The 18,588-nt window shown below is 31.9% G+C and overlaps 2 protein-coding genes across 3 annotated transcripts in view; one reads left to right on the top strand and one right to left on the bottom strand.

Annotated features, from left to right (window-relative positions):
- The window catches only part of LOC146529000 (kinesin-like protein CG14535), a 311,360-nt gene that overhangs the window by 255,613 nt on the left and 37,159 nt on the right, over positions 1-18,588 (bottom strand). Inside the window, exon 1 of one of the 2 annotated variants that reach the window (XM_085203832.1) lies at positions 14,648-14,769. The exons of the other annotated variant lie outside the window; for it this stretch is intronic. The gene's annotated coding sequence lies outside the window, so the exon portion shown is untranslated. Of the gene's footprint in view, positions 1-14,647; positions 14,770-18,588 lie in introns of those variants that run through there. 2 annotated transcript variants of the gene reach the window in all.
- Positions 18,200-18,588, top strand: part of Pgant2 (polypeptide N-acetylgalactosaminyltransferase 2) — a 62,042-nt gene continuing 61,653 nt past the window's right edge. Inside the window, exon 1 of the mRNA XM_085203837.1 lies at positions 18,200-18,487. Within this exon, the coding sequence (XP_085059963.1) occupies positions 18,395-18,487 (93 nt within the window). The 5' untranslated portion in view covers positions 18,200-18,394. The remainder of the gene's footprint in view (positions 18,488-18,588) is intronic.

The following is an 18,588-nucleotide window of genomic DNA, read 5'->3' as shown; positions in this document are numbered from 1 at the left end:
CTTGGTGGTGTCCGATTGGGATTGTTTGTGAAGTAGTTAATATTATAAGTATTATAGGATTTTCTTTAATATTTTGGAAATATAATCGCAAAACTCAATTTTTTATGTATGACATGATGATATGTCGATATTTTTTTTAAAATTAGGATGTAGCAGGGAACCTAGTGCTATGACACTATATTCACCACTTTTCGACGATTACACGATAATTACAAATTATTAAGTATCCATATAATTTAATTAAATACAAAATGACACCTCTGGTTGCAGCATTGATAAAATAAAATAAAAATTACAACATGAAAATTTGTAAGAATAACACTAAATATGTATTAGATATGTTTTTATATCTAAGACATAAAAGAACTAAAATTAAAAACTAGTCTAGACTTATAGTTGTTAGATAGATTCGTGAAGCTTGGAGCATTAAATTGATAATTCAAAAATCAAAACTTTTCCAAATATACTCTTAATACTATTATTGAACCAATAACAGTTTATTATCTGTAAAATAATACGAAAAAAAAATGTTTTGAAATTACATTTTTGTGTTGAAATTATTTTAATAAACATTTAGGAGCCACCTTGCCACAGGGGTACTAGCGTGGGACTGTAAAAGCGACGGTTGCGGATTCGATTTGAGTAATTAAATCATGCTCATATATCATGGAACGATCATTACAAAATCACAAATTACTCTAGAAAGAAATTGCTTAACTAAAGTTTTACTACTTTATTAGAACTTAACAGTCAATGCACTTTACGATAAGCACTTTATATTTCTCCTAACACATATTAATAAAAAATAATGGCATTATTAATTGACGCTAGTCATGGTGCAGGAGTGCAAGCGTGTGACTGTAAACGGGACAGGCAGGTTATGGGTTCGATTCTCACTCGAGGAAATAATATATTTAATATTGTCATTTCTTCGCTCTGGTGCCGAGACAAAGCGCAGCGTGTTCATCCTCCACTCATCATTACCTCCAGAATTAGAAGTCTTAACGCTAAGACAGAAAGTCTACCCTTCTACAGCGACATACAGCGTAAAGCTGATTAAAATTAAATAATAATTCACACTCTAAAACCACACAGCCATTAATATTTTTTTCTACAAAACGAAAACATATGTTAAAAGTGACTTCTTCACTCTCACATGAAGTGGCCATCATAAAAATGTTATCTCCACACTATATACTCAACACACATCAGACACAATCGTCAGCTTTTGCAGCGAACAATGAACCTATTGAAAACCGTTTGGAAAACGCACAAAGATATGTTTACACTGAAATCGCGAATTTACCTAAACTGGCAAATTTTGGTGACGTGACAGCTTGTGGACGGGACGACGTGTCAATAACGTGTTCTATTTGGCTTAGTGCCGTCTATTCAATGTGTATGATTGAGGTCCTGAGGCCGAATACGGTGATTTTTCATTGTTCAATTCTATAAAGGTTTTGTTTGGGTCCAATCTCCACTCGGGAGAATGAATTATTTTATTTTTAAGTGGGTCTAGAGTACCGAATTAGTTATTTGTTAAACATATAATTGTAATAAATTGATCCCTTTCTTTTCTTTATTCATGGTAGGAACACTATATTTGAATTTTAACATCTACAACGAAAGGGTCTAAATCTCAAATTTAACGTACAGCATTAAAAAGCACAAAATGAAAGTAGTAATTAGAAACTTTACTAATAAATTGAGCTTTTCTACGTTTAAAGCTGATGCCGAATTATTTTTACCTCAACAGCGGAAGGGTCTGGAGGGTTGGAATTTCAAAGCGAAGGATTACATCAAAGGCCTTTGTTTGCATTCCAATACGAAATGCTATTTTCAATCTAGTAATATAATATGTTATTTTCAATCTTTTTTATAGTTTCACGCTGTATCCCGCAAATACCAGGAGGCAGAGGGAACCTAATGTTGTTATAATCCACTCTGTTCCCCATTCACCACTCATTTTTTTTATTGCATGTTGTGTGGCGGAACTTAACTTCATGTTCAATTCCTGCAAACAGGAATCGATCCCCCAAATGTCGTTTTTACCATAAGACGTCACGTCTTCTTATTTTCTCTTATAAATAATAAAAGATTTCCTAATTGCCTAATATCAAATTTAATTCTTTCTCCTAATTTAATTGCTTCTTTTTTATTATTACCGCACATAGTAAGGTAGGCAGAGAAAACCTGGGGAACTAGTTTTGAGATACTCCGTTCACATCAAGACACTTCCGTGTCTCAAGAATTCGGCGAAAAGTTGAAAATTATTTCTGAGTTTCTATGATGAATAGTAAATTTTCATACAAAAATTGACAAAGCCAATGTGGACACTGCTTAAAACTACCGCACTAAAACGTCAATCATGAGGGGTCATGCATACAGAGAGGAGGACCACCAAAAAAATCGCACCCTCGAATAATAAACAAAAGGAACCAATTGGATCCTTGTACAATCGATATTTGAATTTTTTATAAAGCTCTCCGCGTACTTTGGGCATAATATAGTTCGGTGTAATTGAATTTTCTATAGCCGGGCGTGAAATTTGGAGAAGTTCAACGGGATTACCGGTTTGTTTGTTGTATTTTTTTATACTTATAATCTTTCTATTGTTGCTGTTCAGGCGAAATTGGAATAGGATGGATAAAAGTTCGATCCCCATTTAGGGAATATTTATATTTAAAAACTAGAAACATTAGAGTTTCATTTGCGTTGTATTTACAGCGCACTTATAGTGCTTCTAATATAAAAAATACTTAACTAAAATAACTTTTTTTTTTCTTTTTAATAATATTTTTAAATTATTTTTTGACTAATTTATCAACTCGAACAACCAGGTCCTGAAGTTAGCGGATTCAAACAAACTTATACTTATATAATATTAAGTATAAGTGATATAAACTCAAAAACTTTAAAAATTTGTCAAAATTCATGCACAAGAAACGGAGATAGCAGCTGCACAAGTTTTCCACTGTAAAGTTTTGAATGCGAGCAAGGTACGTGATGTGGGAACTGACAGGCGAGCTGGTGGCCCAGTTGTTATAAGATACTTATGTTTCGACTTCTAGACTGCGAGAAGTCGTTTAAGCTTATAAGTTTCTTTTATTGGTTTTTTTCTGCTTGGATTTTGTGAAAATAACTGTATTTTTTACCAGCTTTCCTCTTTATCTCGCATAAAGCAGAGTAGGCAGAGGAGTATTACGATACTTCCGACGAATTCTGGAGGGATTTTATATTGAGTGACGGAACTCAACGCCGTGCTTTGCCTTTGTTACTAGAGTGAGGAAATGATACCATTATATATTTCATTCACCCGAGTGGGAATTGAAATCACAACCGTTGCGCTTACATTCACACACTTGCGCCCCGCCACAGCCTTATAAGAAAACAATAGTGTTCCAGTTAATACGAAAAAGCTTGCTATAGTATCTAATATTTACGTATAACTAATCAAAAAGCTATAAATAATTTATAAATAAAAAAGAAAACGTGTAAATTGTGAAAATATAACATAATTTTGTAACAAAAATGAAGTGTCCTCCAAAAAGCAATGTCCAAGGGCGTCGTTTGAAAATTTGGCTGTTGACACATTTACTTGGTGCGAATACTGAACAATTTGGCCTGCGCACTTTACCTAAGCCATTTTTAATTGGTTTGACCCAAAAAAACTCCTTTTTAATAAAAAAATGGGACGCAGGATATTCAGATTTGGTACCTTTTAATGTTATTTATAATTTTTTTGTTATGTTTACATAAATCTAGTTGTTTCGTGAAGTACAGTTTGAGATCTTGAGATCATCATGGCACAGGAGCATCAGCATGTGACTGTAAACGCAACGATTGTGAGTTCGATTCCTACTCAGGGAAATGTATTATTTTATATTTTCATGAACTTCCTCTAATCTCTCTTTTCTTATTAAAGCACTTCAAATAGAACTTACTTTCATGTTTCTACAATTGTGCATGTTATTTGTTAATAAATATCTTTTATATCTATCTTTATCTTTATACACAGTACTTACTCATAAATGCTGTCTTTTTCCTTTACAGTAGTTTTAGTGTGAAACGAATCTGTTTTACGTCCGCAGCTATTCTTGCTGATAGTAAAACGCATAGCGCGTAAACTACAAATGTCTTTGAAAATAATAACATGTTGGTATATCATGGAGTGTGTGAGGTCTTTCGTTTTAAACTAACTTTTGTAGGCGGCTTCGCCCGTGTGGCCCAATGGAAATAAATAAGTTTCTTTTCTAGTTATTTTAGTTTCACGCTACATACCGCACATACTCGGATAGGCAGAGGGAACCTGAGAACCTCTTGTTATGACATTTCCGTTACCCGCTTTCCGCCTAATTATTGAGATATTGCGTGTTGAGTGGCGGAACTCAACATCACTTTTCACCTCGTTACCAAAGGAAGCAAATGAAATAACCTACATATTTCATTCCCCCGAGTGGGAATCGAACCACAACCATCGCGTTTACAGTCGCACGCTTGTGACCCTGCGCCACGACGGCCTAACTAAGAGTTGTGTATGAGATATTATGATACTTTCATAACCCTCCAGGTAATTTGACTGCAGGTACAATGGGACATCGAAACTCCTTCTTTGATAAAAAGGAATATTGAACACAAAAATATTTTTCATTTTAAACTAATAGTTCCTGTAATAAGCACTTTAAATCTTAAACAATCTTCAGGTTTATAATAGAAAACAAGATAATATATATTTAAGCACCTACCGGTCTTTTAGACCATTGCTACAAGAAAAGTCATTGTAAATTTATTAATTTGACAATTTATTAATTTTCAAGTCGAAATCCTGATATTCTCATTTATCGGAAGTATTTGATGCAACAAAAAGATATAATCTACAGGTGGGTCTAGTAATTAAAAATGCCTTTCAATAGGGACGCACCCCTGCTTTGTGCAGGTACGAGATTCAAAGCGTTCTGATTTTCCAATAAATAAGAAATAAAAATTAAAAAACGCTAAGATTCCATTATTTTTTTAAAACGTCATGGTTATGAGACAATAGTTAGCCAGAAATTTGTACTTTTTTGCATTTAATAATTTTTTTTTAGATTCCTAGATATACGGCATATCTACCGCATATAGCAGGGGCCTACTCTGATGGAATTTTGTATTAAGATACTCCATTCCCCATTTTCCACCAAATTTTTTGAGACATTGTAAGTCGCAATTCAACGCCGCACTTTGTCTCGTTACAAGAGCTAAAGCGCGGAAATAAATAAGTAATATTAGTGTGTTGTTTGTATTTTGAATACATTTAGACAATAATTTGGACCCAAAATTGATTTTTTTGGTAATATTTATTTGGCATATAAATAGGTTAAAGACAGTAAGGGAACACAAAGAGAGGATTTCTCAAAATTCCTATGGGAACAGAAAAAGACGATATATTCATTTTACGTCTTAAAAACCACACAAACAAACACGGGTGACAACTACAATTATATAAAGCTAACTAAACTTGACAGTGCAAATAAAAAAACGACGAATGAAAGAAATGTAAATAAGATATTTTTATCCTAATAATCCCACGTCTGAAGATGACATTCCTATCCTTCCAAGAGCTCCTTTACAAATGTACCTAGCCCTACCCTTTTTCTGTGCGTAATTATAACATTTTAAAAGTACAAGTTTTTTTTATAATTATTTCATTCATTCATTCAATATAATGGCTTAATGTATATTTATTATATCTGAAGTATGACAAGTTGCTTCTTTATTTCAACATATATCTAGTAACTATTGGAGTGTTTTTTAAGATTATTTCCAGTATTAATTTTCATTAAGAGTATGTTACAAGAATTATTTCTTTCTCTGAACTGATAAAAGCATACTCATAAAAGTCTCATTGCTTATATTGTATTTAAAGAGCCTCATACAAATTTAGCTTAGACGTATTTGTATAAATTAAATTTAACATTTTAATAAACTATTTATAGAATGTAAATACTAAATATTATTTGAATTTTAAGCTTCACCGTTAAAAAGAAGCCAGCGTAAGTATAAGTTGTTCAAGAAATAGCCGCGCATTAATATGACGAATGTTGAAGACTGATTTGCATGTCATACAATCATTTAAAGCTACACTACAATAAATACAGTGTGTATGAAAGAAAAATGATGTTTTTAACAGTGTCTATAAAAGAAAATACTGTTCAAAAAACGGAAGGGCCTTTATAGTAATGGAGTGTATTAACACTAGATTCCCAGGTTACCCCTGCCTACCATGCTACATCAGGAAAGATACAAAATAAAAAACGAAAACCCAAGTTTATTTAGAAGTCAAGAGAGCGAGCAAATTGCCGACTAGACACATCGTCCAATTAGCGTTTAATTAATATAGCGTGACAATTTCAATCTCGCGTGAATTCATTATTTGTGATAACTATGCGGTTTTGCTCGGAATATAATTTGATCTTTAAATTGTGTTACATATGCTGTTGTGCCCATACTTGTGGCTTAGTAGTTCTGATATGTGTCAGAGGTAGCGAGGTTCAAAAACAGAAAAGGGGGATGTATTTATACAATAGATCCATATCTAATACTGAAAATTATAGAGTATACTTTAAAGTACAGGTATACTACAAAATTCAGGATTTTTATATCTTTAATTTAAAAATGTTTCCTATAGGTATCTAAAAATATAAATAATCTTATATTACACCAAAAGACAAGAACTCGACAGTCTCTTAAGTAATTAATAATTTTGTTCAAGAATTTAACGGAAAAATTAAAAGTACCTACGACACAATTTGGAGTTACCCAAGTAACTTTATAGTATTTCCATCGTTTATTTCCTACCATTATTTTCCGGTAAAACCTTCTCAAACGATAAATCACAGAAGTATACAGAAGTTTTTCGTAAATTTCCAAATGGCCCGAGAAGTTAGTTTTTCCAGTTGACATTACACTCGAAGAAAAATTATAGGTACTTATAAATTATGTTTAAATATATATTTTATTTAGTACAACAAAAATGTATCTGCATTTTTTTTAAATATAACAACTTAAAAAAAATCTATTCTACACTAGCAGGGTTAACAGAGGAAACCTGGCAACGTAGTGTTAATACACTTTCGTACACCACTTTCCTTCGATTTCTGGTGGCATTGCGTATTGAGTAGCAAAACTAAACTTAAAGGAAGGCCCTTTAACTTTTAATGTAAATAGATATTTATACTTTTTTTAAAATCTAAAACACACTTATATTTTAACCAAAAAAGCATTAAAATCTACTACAACCGCCTACAACCAACATTCCAATTGAGACAACCTCAAAGCCACCATACCTACGACGTATAACTGAATACTTACCTGTCTACAGAACATTTAATACATTTTAAGTAAAGGGTTGCTCTGTAAAATGAATTCTACTTGTGAAATAAAAGAAGGAATTCACGCATGTCATCTAAAATAATGAAGAATATAACTTAAATTAAACGCTTTTAGTAATGCTGGATAGTAAATGAGATGTGTCATATAAAATCTTTGTATTGTATAAAACGAAGCTCGAGTCTTAACCACGCAGCAGTTTTTAATGCAGTTTTCACTAATAGATAGATAGAGAGAGTCAAGGGGAAGAGTGTTATCCAAACGGGTGAAGCCTGTAGTACTAGTATATTTATATAGTAAATATATGTAATATTTATAGGTATGTTACGTTATTTTTTTTTAGGTTCTGTGCCTCAAAATAAAAAATGGAACCCTTATAGCATGACCGTTGAAGTCTGTCCGTCTGCTAAGACCAATTATATTGAGAGTATGGTAGGCATAGGGAACATACCATACATACTCGTACTCAGCTTCACGCTGTATGCCTGGTAACCAGAAAGAATGAAGCTCCAAATGCTACGGTACAAAGAGCCATGGGTTTTTTCTTCTTCAGTCTTTTCGAGGACTGCAAAGTTGAATCCGCCACGTGCACCATACGAGAACTCACTGATACGTCGTCTCCCTAAGGTGACACGAACCAGTGCATCCCCGCTGGTGTGATTAGTGGCAATGAATGTAGCGTTAGGGATCACCACCCAACACGCCATGTCCGGAGCGGCGGGAAGTGGAAGAGAGAGTAATCACTTTGCGCTGTCCTCCACTTCCGCCCGGCCATCTAGCGTCAATAGTAGCGGTTCAGCAAGCTCGTTTTCCTTGTCTTTTCCATAAAAAAATAGTTCATACCCTGACTCGCACTTGGCCAATTTAAGTTAGATGTGCCCACTACGTTTTTCAATAGATCGAATCGCCTCTGAGTGTCAAGACTTTCTCTTCTCCGTTTCGCCCGAGTGCGAGATTTACGACGATCACTTTTAAAAAATTTTCTTCTAGAAACGCCGACAAGAGAGGCGGCTTCTAGTACAATTGAGTTTAATTAACATGTCGGTTGTTACTTACACTATTTACATTGTGTATCTACAACACAAGGCAGATAGAATAAATTAATTTAAAGTCTTATAAATTATTTTCAGTTCAAAGTAAGGAACGCCTACATTTTATTTTTGTCTTTGACTATGGCATGGACTTGAAGAATGGAGAATTTAAATACGGTTCTTGTAGAAAAGCTTTACAGATATCATGAAAATTATGTAATTTTAATTATTTCTCATGTTCCGCACCCATTTTTCTCTATTTTATTCTATTAAATTCTATTTTATTAAAACTTAATAAAATAAAAGTAAAGAAAACCAAATTGTATGTAAAAATAGAATTTACCATCATAGCATGTCATTTTTGTATCAAAAAATCTCTAATCTATCGTATACGAGTTACAAAAAGAGTGAATCGTTAAAAAGGCTTTTATTTCTGACATTAATAGGCTTATACGAAGCTCGGATTACGTACATCTGTCCGAATTTACTAACAGACGGGTGTTAATATGTGTACCTATAATATGTATTACATACTATATCCTTTAGATTTAATTACAGTAAAAATAAGATATATAATATATAAAAATAAGATATATGTTTAATGTTTTTAATAATAAAACCATGAGGCTATCGTGGCGTAGTGGTACAGTATCTAACTGTAAATGCAACGGTTGCTAGTTCGATTTCCACTCAGGGTATAAATTACTTTCCATTCCTTGCTCTGCCGATAAGAAAAATTGAATGCTATGTCCTGAAAAATGGGCAGAAAGTGGGGCAAGACTTTTCTTAATATTTGATTTTTTTAATTGATTACCTTTTGACCTAGACCGTTTTTTTTAGTGTTTAAAGTAGAATATTTTTGTGCAGGGAAACTCTCGTAGGAGAGTTTGAGACATTTTTCGTTGTCATTGTTATCTATCAAAAAATATTATTTCCACTCGAACAAATAGCTCCTAAGATTAGAATGTTCAACCAAACAAACGCTTTATATTTATATTATTATTAACTAATAATAAATAAGCAATAATAATAGAATTTTACTTCATATAATAAACGACCCGCATTTTGAAGATTTGAACGTGTACCTATTTGATGATGTAACAAAGAGATCTAATGGGCTATACCAACCCGTACGTTTACATTTAACCATGACGGTGTTCACGTTGATACGGTTGTTACAATTTTGTTAATTTATAATCGTTACATCGAAAACGTAAATGTGAAAGTAAAGCCAAGTTAAATGTTAAGCAATGCGTGGTTCTCGACAATAAACATCTATATGTGTGCCTTTGTTCTGTGTTCACTCGGGATAAAGTTCAAGCTTTAAATTTGATTTGACAATTTTTTACAAATAAATGAATAGTTAAACTTAAAAATTCTAAATTATTAGATATCACCATCGAATTGTAGAATCGATATTTTATTATGAGATAATTTTATTTCGATATATTATATTTTGTGGAAATTGCGCGGACGGAGAAATATGCAATTTGTTATACTTACAATTTATATAGAGAAGTGGGAAAGTTAATATGTTTTCAAAATAATGTTTCAAAATACATTAATAAAATCACCAGTAAGGTTATATATATACAAAATTACTCAAAAAAGAGAAATGAATTCGAACTACTTACCCAACAGGAAACATGTCAATCTAAAAATTGGTTGACATGACCTTCAATATTGGCATTGTAGTCATTTAGTATAGCAAAGTATATCTAGTATTGTATAATATAGGGGTTGTTTTATTTATAAGGGCGAGTGCAAGTGACACGAGGGGGATGTAGGAGAGGGGACAAGTACAAATGTAGAGAAAATCGCGTTATTTTTAACTGTGTTTTGATAAAATGTGGATTAAATATGCATGGTGGGTGTATAGAAGATATAAGGATTATGGTACGTACCTATAGAAATTGTAAATTATTGGTTTTAAAAATATCCGCTGAGTTTCTTACGCCTATTTTTATCAGTTTTGAAGCAGTAACTTTTGTGAACTTGTGATATTTGACAATTAAAAACTGAAGAAGGTAACTTCTTATTTTCAATCAAAATTATTTAATTTGAAAATATTCTATAACATACTGGTTGTTGCCCGCAACTTTGTTTATGTGAAAAAAAAAACTTAGAATCTCGTTTACTTTCGTTTTTATAGGAATTTCGGGAAAACCTTCTTCCTTCCTCCCTTGCTTTCTCTTCTTCTTCCTCCCCAAAGAACCTATATGCCAATATTCAGCGTTCTACGCCGCGAATTTTCATTTGTATATAGCCTGTCTCAGTTACGGAAGAGTTTTATGTTATCAAAAGTATAGATCGTAAAGCTCACAACAAAAATAAAAATCAGATGATTTTAAATATTGTCTTCACAATTCTTAACTATTATTATAAAGTTGCAGAGCTTAGAAAGCATTCCATTGACCACAGGGGAGAAGCCGCATCTAAAAGTTCGTATAAGATAATTTAAAAAAGTTTACTAATTTTTTTTTGTTTAATACTTCTTAAGGAAAAGCTAATTTGTACCTAAATGTACTTCTATCTATCTTAATAGGAACGGACGTTCCCTGATTCCCTCTGCTTATCCTGCTATGTGAGGGATACAGCGTGAAGCTATTCAAAATAATTTTTTGGCTTAATTTAAGAATTTTTCAAGTGACATTTTCAAACGGTCATAAAAAATAATTAAAATCACTTCACCGTTGAATGATATAGTGTTGTAGTGTATTGTTCAGAAACAACCCTACGATAGGGGGTTTGGGTTTATTAATTTCTTGTCAGTTGTTTAGTACTCATATATTTTAATTTAAAAAAATCTATTGACATCAAGTGTTTCACTTCGTACTCTTGAAATAATTAATTTCATTTTAATTAACTAATATTAAATGTATTGTAAATTAATATATTTAATTTCAATAATATTCAATATAAAATAATATCTTATTAAAAATCTAGAAAAAAATTACTACTTGGTGGTACTTATTTTCTTTCAATTTAGTTCAGTTATTTTAGCCTCACGCTGCCGCTGTACTGTGCTGTCACGATGTCCCGCATATAGAAGAAAAGACAGAGGGAACCTTATTTTAAGACGCCGTTATTTTCCTGTAGATGCCATTGCTGGAGACATTGCGTGGTATATGATAGAACTGAACGCCGCGCCTTGCCTTTTGACCAAAGCGAGGAAATGAAAATAAGTAATTCTCCTGAGTGGAACCCGAATAGATCGACAGCTGTGCCGATGGACCACGAATAGCTAAAATATTTATTTGAGTTCAGAGTTTTCTCCTCATTATATGTATGCATTCCTGAAACCCTATTTATGAAGGCCTACTTAATAAATTTCTTCGCTCTGGTGTCAAGGCAAAGCGCGGCGTTGAGTTTCGTTACTTACATTTAATAATGCCCCCAGAATTTGGCGGAAAATAGGAAACGTGTCCTAACACTAGGTTCCCTCTTCCTACCCTACTGTATGCAGGATATATATTCATATAAACTTACTTGATTATTATATTACTTGAGTACCACAACTAAATGTAACCTTATTCGGGGCCAAGAATATTATTCTAGGTTTATTAGGGACCTGACGGTTATTGCTAGCCCGCCCGCCAAATATTTCACCTGAAGTTATTAACTTCATAATTTAGTTAATACATAGGTATATGTAAGAAGATATTTTTACTGTAGGTAGAAACTGAGATAGTCTAGAGGTAAGACATTCCGTTCTAAAGTTTCCTGCGAATTTTCAACACATTGAATGTTAACACCGTCTAATCAAAGCAGGGGAATATAATGATAAGTAAGCCGAGTCGTGGTGCAGTGTGAAGCGAACTCGGTTGCTGGGGGTTTAATTTTCACTCGGAGGAATTAATTTGAAATGTCTCGTAATTTGGGCGAATTGCAGAAGACGGAGTGTCTAAACTCTCCTTTAAGACCCTTTGATTACCATGCTATGCGTAAAAAGGTGTGAATCGTAGATATTTATATCAGTATATAGTAGGTATATTTGAAACAAAAACAATCTATACGAATACTCATCTATACATAGCAAGTATTTAAGACAAATTAAAATGAGGGAGGGGTGTATAAGAACAATACAAAACAAATATTTTTAGAAGGCTTGTCCAGTACAGTAGTCCTGTTTCATAAAATTGGTTGCGGTTTTTGTCATTTCTATTCTTTCTTTTTACTTGTTATTGTAACAAAAAAAATCAAAAAATCTTTGTTTACTTTTACAGGTACAAAAAAAAGAGAAAAATTATGAAAAATGAGTTTAACTCGCATTGATTATAATTGTAATTATATTTGTATTGTTTTGTACTATTCTAACGGGTATCAAAAATTGCAACTAAATAGAGCAGATTTGTGGCCCAGCAGCACAATTTCTCATTGTCTACGCTATTGTTGTGGGTTTGATATCGACTCAGGGGAATGATTTAATCTTCTATTCAAGAAACAATGAGTATTTGAAATTAATTTCAGCTTAATACCTCCACGCGATCTCGAGAGAGATCTTGACAGACGGATAACAAAGTGATCCTATAAGCGTACCATTTTTTCCTTTTAAGATCCGGAACCCTAAAAATGACAAAATTCAAACTGTCAAGCATTATTTAGTAATCCGAAATGAGAGCAATAACACTTCGCTTGCACACATTATAGAGAGAGAACGAGAGAGAGTGCATACGCAGATAATACGGCAATCGGTAATAAACTAACGGTCCCCCGCTAGCCAGACAATTGGGGTTGCTCTGACCTCTAAATAGTCTACAATACCGATTTCATTCAAAATTATAGTTAGATTTGAATACAGTGTTTCAGTACTGTCCGATTAAAATATTAACTAACTGATGTTTTCGTCTCGTTTTACTTTGAAATTTTAATGGTAGTTATATATTAATTCAGGTTTCAGAGTGTAGCTATAAAGGTAAGGTATTGAGATGAAGTAAAAAATATAATATATTTAAATGTATGTGTATTTATGTATTTTTTATTATTTTTTCTACTACAACTGTTTCTACTAAAATAAATTGTCAATCTAATCATTTAATAATATGTTTTAAAATTATATTAAAACTATTTGACTAAGTATGAATTTTCATATATTTTTTAAATATAAGAACTATCAACTATTTTAATAGCAGATTCCAATACTGCAAAATATCCAATATTTTTTTACCTTTTTGGTAGGTTGGTATTTTCAGATATTTCATACTAATATAGAAAGGCAAAGAGACCCAAAGTTTGTTATAAGGGACGATCAAATAAAAAGCCTGAAGACTTTGACCATTCCATGACATGAATGACAAATAAAAAAAAATAGAAGAGACAAAAGTCACGTACAAATTGATTTGATATCCCAAGAGAACTCTTTGTCTCATCAGAACCAATAGCTACCATTGAAAGACTGATATAGAGAAATCTTTCAAACATCGATTTGTATATTACAAAACTGAATTTCTGTCATACAAAGGAAGTATTGACGAATTACTTCGATTTCTTCATACAATATACGAATATAATTATAGCGTTATCTTGTGTATGTGTTTCTTACGTCATATTACAACTGATTCTATACAACTTAAACTTGTACAGATATTTTTTTGAGCTTTAATCTGTATGCCACACATATTAGTGTAAACAAAGGGAACCTGGGAATCTAGTGCTAAGATACTCCCTCCTTCCGGATGAAACCAACTCAATAGTAAATAGAAAGGCATAATATATACTCTGTGGTATTTTAATGTGGTTTTTTAAGCATTACAAAGCTACTTAAAGAAATTTAATTGGGGTAAAAACTTCAAAGACACCCTTACACACATTCAAGAGGGATTATACGTGCCTAATTTAGTATTATTTCTTCCCTTACTAAAGTATTTATTTTTATATTTACATTTTTTTCCGCAGGGAACCTAATGTTAAGACACTCCGTTCCCCACTCTCCGCCGGCTGAGGCTTTATGTGTTAAGTAGTGGAACTCAACTCCACGCCTTGTCTTGTTACGAGAATAAGTAAAAAAATATTAATAATTAATAATTCATTCCCCTGAATGGCATAATGAATGAGCTGAACCCACAACCGTCACGTTTACAGTCACACGCCTCTGCCACTGCGCCACGACGGCCTCAAAACATTTAAAATATTTAAAATTCGAATAAAACTCAATTGTTAAAACTATATTTTTTAAAAATAATTTTCTTCCATATTTATACATACCCTAAAAAAATATTTCCTATTATTATTTAAAAAAAAATACTTACCTATCACATAAAAAAATCCCAAAACAAACTAAAAATCATTTCGTAAAACAACACAACACTAAAATCGTAATAAGTTCAATCGTAAAAGCTCGGAGGGACGTGCGCTCCCTCTGAAACACGCGGCGCTTCTGGCGGGAGTCTGGCATCTGGATATCGTGAATGGGAGAGCTTATAGAATATAGACATTAGACAGTGTAATATATTATGTGATGTCTTTTTTTACATATTTATTATTTTTCTTTTTTTACAAAATAATCAAAATTATCCTATGAAAATATTTTATAATCTTTCTCTTAAAAATATTTTTAAATACGTGGACAACTATACAAGCAAGTCAAATAGCAAGCAGTGAGTCAAAATACTTATAGTATTAAAACATTTTCTTGCATTGATTGAATGTTGATAGGATACAGGTAAGACTAATCACTACATTTAATATAATTTAAGACTAAAATTTCGAATTTATGGCTTATGGAAATTGATTTATAATATGAAATAAGAAACATTTTTCTTTTCAAGTTCACGTAGCATCTAAATGTTAACACTCCGCTCTTCACTTTTCACCGAATTCTGGAAATGTTGAGTGTTGAGTGGCGGAACTCAACGCCTCGCTTTGTCACAACACCAGAGCCAAAATATGAAAATATTAAATATTTAATTTCTTCGAGTGGGAAAATAATGATCCAAGTCCAAGTGAAACTTTCATTAATATCGAATAATGATGTAATGTAATGTTCATAATGATTGAATCGTAATGAAAGCTGAAGCCGATGAAATCAATTGCTTCCTTAATGATGTACCTAAGTATAATTATTAAGACAACTTTGTATCTTTGTATCGGGTCTCTTCATTTTTTTCATAAAAATTATAATAAAAGCTATAGTAGCGAAGGACTCTCGAAGCTAAGGCCCCTTGGAATATTATTGTTAAAAATAAAAATAATTAAATCTTAGCAAAGTAAGGCATGTAAAACAATATTATAAAAATTTAATCATAGCAGAAAAAGGAGCAAAAGTTGGCCCACTCGTATGTTATATAATTTCTTTTTCATATATTGCAGTATAAACTACTGCAAATTTCATTAATTTTGTAACTATTTGAATTTAAATGTTACATTTTAAAATCAAATTTTAAAATTCAGATCAGATTTTAAAATTTAAATTTTTAAATCAAATCATATGGAAAGTACCATAAAATATAATAAATAATTGAAAATAAATATAACATGTACATATTATTATATAAAACATAAAACAATTACATACTTTAACATCACGTCCCCGCGGCAAGGGAAACTCATTACGTATACAAATCTCTCGAGGTCCCTGTCAACAATTTTTGTTCATAAAAATATGCTTCCAGCCTAATTTACACTTATTTAAAAGCTTTCCATCATGTTTCGTGGCCTAGTTTTTACATGTTACATGTATTTACATGGAGTTAGTTATTAAAATATTTTAATTTTGAAAAGTAATAGCCTTTTTCAGATTAAAGCTGAAGTGTAATAAATATGGTTAGCAACTGTATTCACGTACCATTTTTTGTTCAGGATTTGCTCATTCATATATTTTTTTAAGACGAGGTCTGTTAAAAGTTAACACTAGTTTGTCTGTAAGCTAATAAAAAATATAATAATATACGAAATAAAAATCTTAACATTAATTATTTGACCATGTAGAGAATTATTAAAATAACATCAGCGTTAAGAACTTCCCTAGCTGGGGTTTTTTTAGTGTAATTTATTTATACTTTTAATGTAATTTTTTTTATTATTTTTTAGTTTTAATTTCTTATCAAAAACCAATCTGGGGTGACTAGACTATATGGGGGACAGGAATGGACATCATATTATTTGGACACGTGGCTCTCTTGTCTTCCTTTTTCCTTTTTGGATCAAAAGATAGACATATTACTAAAACAGCTGAATTTAAATTTTTTTAGATCTCTCCTCCTTATCTCCTATCCTTAGGTATCTAAGGTATATGTTAATGTTTATCACAATATATTTTTTGCTAACTATGAAATTAACTAATAACTTTTTAATATCGCCATCTAGTATAAAATGTAAGAAGTTTTGGTAGCACATGAGTATTGAAGTAAGCATTTTAGTTCGCCCTAGTTTTATTTCTATTCGCTAGATGTCAATAGTAGAATGCAATTTTAAAGCAGAATTTTGTAACTTATATATTATTTCAATTCCAATAAAAATACTTAATACCGTATAAGTAGGTATTAGGTATTTTTATCCTGTAAATATTTCTGAATTGTATAATATTATTTGTTACTATTAAATTTACAGTTACTTAAAATTTTTGTGGAAGCAAATTTAGAATACTCAAAATTAATTATTTTCTTTTTCTCACAGTGTTTATACGACAACAGAGTTTATTTCGGCCGGTTATCACGTAATAATTCCAAATTTGGACGATACGTGGAAACGGAGTGTCTTAACACTTGGTTCCCTCTGCATGCTCTGAGTATGAGCAAGATAAAAAGCGTAAAAAGCTATTTCTAAAAATAAGTATTTGAATAGATATTGTAAACTCATTATCAAGTCGTAGTCCTTTATTTAACAACAGAGTTCAAGTTGCAGGTTATCAATATTATTTAACTGTATAATTATATGTTATTGAAGTTTATATTTGTTATAGATACAAAAATACGTAAAAACCATTTTACCCTATACTTGATTTGGAAGTTATAAATTTTTAAAATTATTATTTTCTCAAATTGACGCACTCGTAGCGCTGGAGCACATAGGCGTGATGACTGTGATGGTAATGCAACGGTTGGGAGTTCGATATCGGGAAAATTAATGACTATTTATTAATGTTTCTTCGCTCTGGCACCAAATCAAAAGCTTGGCGTTAAGTTTCGCCACTCAACACGGAATGCTTTGAAAAAATCGGCGGGAAGTGGAGAACGGATTATCTTAACACTAGGTTCGCGCTGCCTACCCTGTTACATGGTGGATAATATGAATTTTGATTTTGATTTGAAAAAATATGCATTATGCCAAACAATGTTCAAAATATTGCAAATATACATATACATAAATAAATGCATACTTACATACATATACATAAATAAAACGAATATATTGAATTTGAATTACACAAACATATTGGATTCTTGGAATTACGTATTGATATAAATTATTTTTGGAATAAATTTTTACATAAAAGAAATATAACATTTATTTTTTACATGGATAATTTTAAGCAAGGTTTTATTTACAGGTATTTATATATACGGCTTCAAAATTAAGGCGTCAAAGTTGAAGTTGACTAAGAAGTTCCCAGGTTCCCTCTGCTTATCCTGCTAAGTGAATACAGTGTGAAGTTAAAAAAAATCAGTTTTATAACTGAATTTAAAATATATACAATAAAAAATGCGAAAATCAACAAACTTTACAGTTATATCAACTTAACAAACAAATAACATACAAACGTACATACATACAAAAACAAAAAAAAAACTCGAAACCAAAGCTTTTAGAGCACTTTCACTATCACCCGTTATCAAACGCACAAATACTACCGACAGTGCGATATCGCGCATGACCGACAAAAGTCGTCCACAGCCATACAAGCCAGTCACGCCGCAGCCTATAGCGCGGCCGCGCGCCGCTACCGTACTCCATACATACAAAAATCCATTAAAACTCCATACAAAAATAATTAATAATGGTTAAATATTAATAAAAATAACTAAATAACGTGTAAATTTTTTTATAGTGAAGTGAAAATGAGGCGAAACGTGAAAATCTTGTTTGGATTTGCGACAGTATGGTTTTTTGCGGTGTTTTACTATGTGCATTCGGACTCCACTCATACAAAGGTAAGGGAGATTTATTCAAGGGGTTGTTTATCGAGGATCAGCTGATGGCATCACTGCGCATGATCGTTAATACGATGCAGTATTTTTTTATTTTATTTGTA

This window comes from Heliconius melpomene, chromosome 19 (genome assembly GCF_056956725.1).
Source record: "Heliconius melpomene rosina isolate 202511_hmr_F chromosome 19, ASM5695672v1, whole genome shotgun sequence".
NCBI classification, from domain to species: Eukaryota; Metazoa; Arthropoda; class Insecta; order Lepidoptera; family Nymphalidae; genus Heliconius; species Heliconius melpomene.
This window is presented reverse-complemented; position numbering and strand designations above follow the sequence as displayed.